Source organism: Solanum tuberosum, unplaced genomic scaffold (assembly GCF_000226075.1).
Source record: "Solanum tuberosum cultivar DM 1-3 516 R44 unplaced genomic scaffold, SolTub_3.0 scf00104, whole genome shotgun sequence".
Classification (NCBI taxonomy): domain Eukaryota; kingdom Viridiplantae; phylum Streptophyta; class Magnoliopsida; order Solanales; family Solanaceae; genus Solanum; species Solanum tuberosum.
This window is the reverse complement of record NW_006239030.1, coordinates 1,680,847-1,684,459: the sequence shown is the minus strand read 5'-3', so window position 1 is coordinate 1,684,459 and position 3,613 is coordinate 1,680,847. Positions and strand designations below refer to the sequence as shown.

At 32.8% G+C, this 3,613-nt stretch overlaps 1 protein-coding gene across 1 annotated transcript; it reads right to left on the bottom strand.

The window, feature by feature from the left end:
* Positions 1-1,873: 1,873 nt before the first annotated feature.
* On the bottom strand, positions 1,874-3,244 carry LOC102589892 (basic 7S globulin-like). Its single transcript, XM_006349182.2, has one exon. The coding sequence runs from the start codon at positions 3,197-3,199 to the stop codon at positions 1,874-1,876; it is 1,326 nt and encodes a 441-aa protein (XP_006349244.1). The 5' UTR covers positions 3,200-3,244.
* Between the last annotated feature and the right edge of the window lie 369 nt (positions 3,245-3,613).

Below are 3,613 nucleotides of genomic sequence, written 5' to 3'. Positions count from 1 at the left end.
TTTGAAGTTGAAAATATTTTTTAAAAACAAACTTAAATTTTTTTCTTTTTGAAGGGGGTGGGGGGTAAAAAAATTAAAAATTAAAATTAGAAATATCTTTTAAAAATAATTTTTAATATTTTTTTGGGACGGGGTAGGGGTAGGGGTGAGGGTGGGTAAAAAAATTGAATTTAAAAACAAGTTTTAAATTATTATTTTTTTGTTGGGGGGTGGTTGTGGGGCTGGTTTGAAGGTAGGGACAAAAAAAATTGATTTTTTCAACAAAAAAAATAATTGTAATTTGAGGTTGAAAGAGAGTTTTGGAAAATGTTTTCCTTAAGTTTTGAAGGGAAGTCATTTTCCTTAAATTTGAGGAAAATGAGTTGATTTGGAAAACATTTTTCAAAACATTTAACCCAACCAAACATGAGAAAATTGGAAAACATTTTCCGCCTTCATACCAAACACACCCTTAAAGGTAAGCTTTAAACCCTCTAAATCAGTTCCAAACCAACCTCTAGTTTTGTGTTCATAGGATTCAAAATCTGTATATCTACATAAAAAAAAATTGGATTGGGAACACCCTGTAGTCCCCCTAGATTCGATCCTGTTTTGATAGATTGTATCGTTCTCCGTCATTACATAATGTCACACATCAACAATCTGAAGGATAAACCTACAAAAAAAGTAAGATACAATGTAGAACTACTATAAAAAGGTAGGACAAACTATATAATAAAATAATAATAATTAAATAATAAGGAAAGACAAATAAGAACATTGTTCGCTACTTGAAAAATTTAACTACAACATTGTATAGAGAAAGGTATGTCATCACTCTCTCATGCTAGTTCGACAAGTGATTTAACCTATGACCGATGCGACAAGCCAAGCACAATCATATGATAGTGCCACCAACTTCAATAAGATCCAATAAATCCAAAAGGAAGTGATGAACTACAAGTGCTATTGAACAAATTTGCAGAAGAAGACAAGTGAAAATTATTTCAGGTTACTTTAGATGGCTAAACTATCTTTTTAGATCATACATATATAAAACAAAGTTTGAGTTTGATAACTCAACCTTCTTCTTGACGTTTATATTCTTACATTATTAAAGCATCCTCATTTGTAATATCATTATAGAGTGTATTATAAACTCTATGATAATCGTAGAATACCTAGTTTGCTCTAGCTCTTATTTTCTTCATTCTTGCTATTAATTAGTAGAGGTTTGTTACCTCATTAATTAGGATTTGTGAGGTAAGGTCTAGCTCCCCTTGCTTGTACTTATTCACGTTGGGAATTTTATTTATTATAAATAAAAGGCCATTAGACAGTGTATAATGGTATAAATTCGTCAAAAACAAAGGGAAAAATAAAAAGAAACACTACAAGAAAAGTGTGAATTACATGGGGATTTTCCTGGGAATTAGTAGGAAAATTTGTAGGAAAATAAGGTTCCTACAGATTTTCATACTAATTCCCACGAAAATCCCCATGTAATTCACACTTTTCTTGTAGTGAAAAAAATTAAGGTAAAAACGTGATCACACCAAATTAATTGTTATACAAAATGAGACTTTTCGTCGTTACCTAAAGATGAGTTTAATGATACGACATAATAAAATTTATGTAACAATGATTAACAAACATTTTATTTAAGCTAATAATACAATACAATACAACGTAACGTGTAACAACCATCCTAACAAGGTGTAGATATACACAATTAATTATTGGGACTTTTGCTAATTGACACCATTGCGTCTAAATTCAACAACCAAACGAAGTTGATTACATTTATTCTTGATCAACTCCATCCTTTGGAAAATAAAATTAAACATTTATTTGAATCTAAAATTACAAAAGCACACTTTTTTTTTAATTACCATCAAGCTTTGGTTGTAAAGTTGAAGTTAGCACATGTTATTTCATCAAATAAGAGCGATGAAGTAAAACCCAACCTTTTGTTAGCAATGTCAAATTGCAAAAGGTTGTCTTCAATTTGATGTGTTCCAATGACTATGGAAGTTGGTTCAAATTCAACTCCACCATCCACAAATCCAAAACAAACCACATCATTATTCACCGTCACCATAGAATTCGCACCCCAAATAAACCAAGATGTATACGTAGTAGCATTTTTGTTACGCAACACTAGTTCAATAGGTGGAACACCAGGGCCAACCTGATTACTTCCCAAGCTCGTTTTATTATAACACACTTTAAAAGGAGCAACAGGTTTCATCATTGGAACATTAGCAAGCGCTCCAACAAATGCCTTTGTTAAAGCATTATAAATCGAAGTCTCTAATTTTGTGTAAGGTTCAACCGTACTAATTTTTGTTCCCCCTTTGCCATCTTTGGTAATGTTCAACAATGTGGTATTTATTGGCACAACAATACTATGTATTTTAATAAACGCCACTCCAATAAAATAATCCGTTGAAGGCTCCCCTTCATAATACGAACCTGATGTACTAACGGGGTTTTTGAGAAGTGGAGTGTAAACAAGTCTCTTTGAGTAATCCATCCCAGGAAGAAAAACATAAGGACTATCACCAAAGAAGATAACACCACGAGAGGTTGTGGATGAAGTCAAACATATAGCGAATTTTCGAGGTACACTAAAAGCATTAGCTAATTGAGTAGGAAACCCTACATAACCATTCCCAAGTCCAAGAATCCCTTTAACTCCCTTTGCTAGTCCTTCAAGAAGAGAATGAGGAGCACAATCAAAGACTACTCCATTTGTTGATAAGTATTTACGAGGATTCGAGCCATCGGTTGATTGAAGTGAAACGACATCTTGAGCAAGTTCACCACCTGTGCTAGTACGAATAAAGGGGTTATAAGGAGTATGTGAACAAGTGTTATTGTTGCACCCTGGTGAAGGAGGACCTACACATGATTCAACACATGCACCCGATAAAGAACGTTTACAAGGGATAGAACCACAACGGACTGGTTTATAAGATTTGCTAACGTAACCTTTTTCACAATCAACCCATAAAAATCGTTGACCAAGATCGATCGTAAGTTTGACTGGGACAAGGGGTGTTCTTTGGTAAATGGTTGTGACATATTGTTTAGTGGATGCATCTTTGGTTACTGGAAGAAGAAAAGCTCGAGGTCTCGGAGGTGTTTTCGCTAAGGAGAGGGAAAATAAAAAGATCAAAGAAAGAAACAAGGATAGAAAATTTATTTTGGTAACCATTGTTACGTTATTGATGGAGTGAATAGAATTTGGAGATGTAGCATCATGATTTATAGTGATGTAAAACTTATTTAACATGATTCTTGATTATACAAGTTGCGGTGTAAGAATTCTAGGATCTATGAACATTGACTATATATAATTACGTAATAGATACTATTATATTGCCTGCCAGTTCATGATTTCGTCCAAATGAAGAAACAAAAGGAATGGAAGAAGCATTATACTATTATTATTATATTCATATCAATTAGTACTACAATAGCTTTTCGAATTTCTCCCTTGGTTATTTAATTATCACATTGTTCAAAGAATACAAGATGCATTAGTCAATATAAGGAGACATAGGGTAAGTTTGGTAGGAAGGAAAATGTTTTTGTAGAAAATATTTTCCTTTGGTTTCTAACTTATTTT

Excerpts from the sequence above, each read along its gene's own strand:
- LOC102589892 (XM_006349182.2), bottom strand. The coding sequence starts at position 3,199 with ATGGTTACCAAAATAAATTTTCTATCCTTGTTTCTTTCTTTGATCTTT.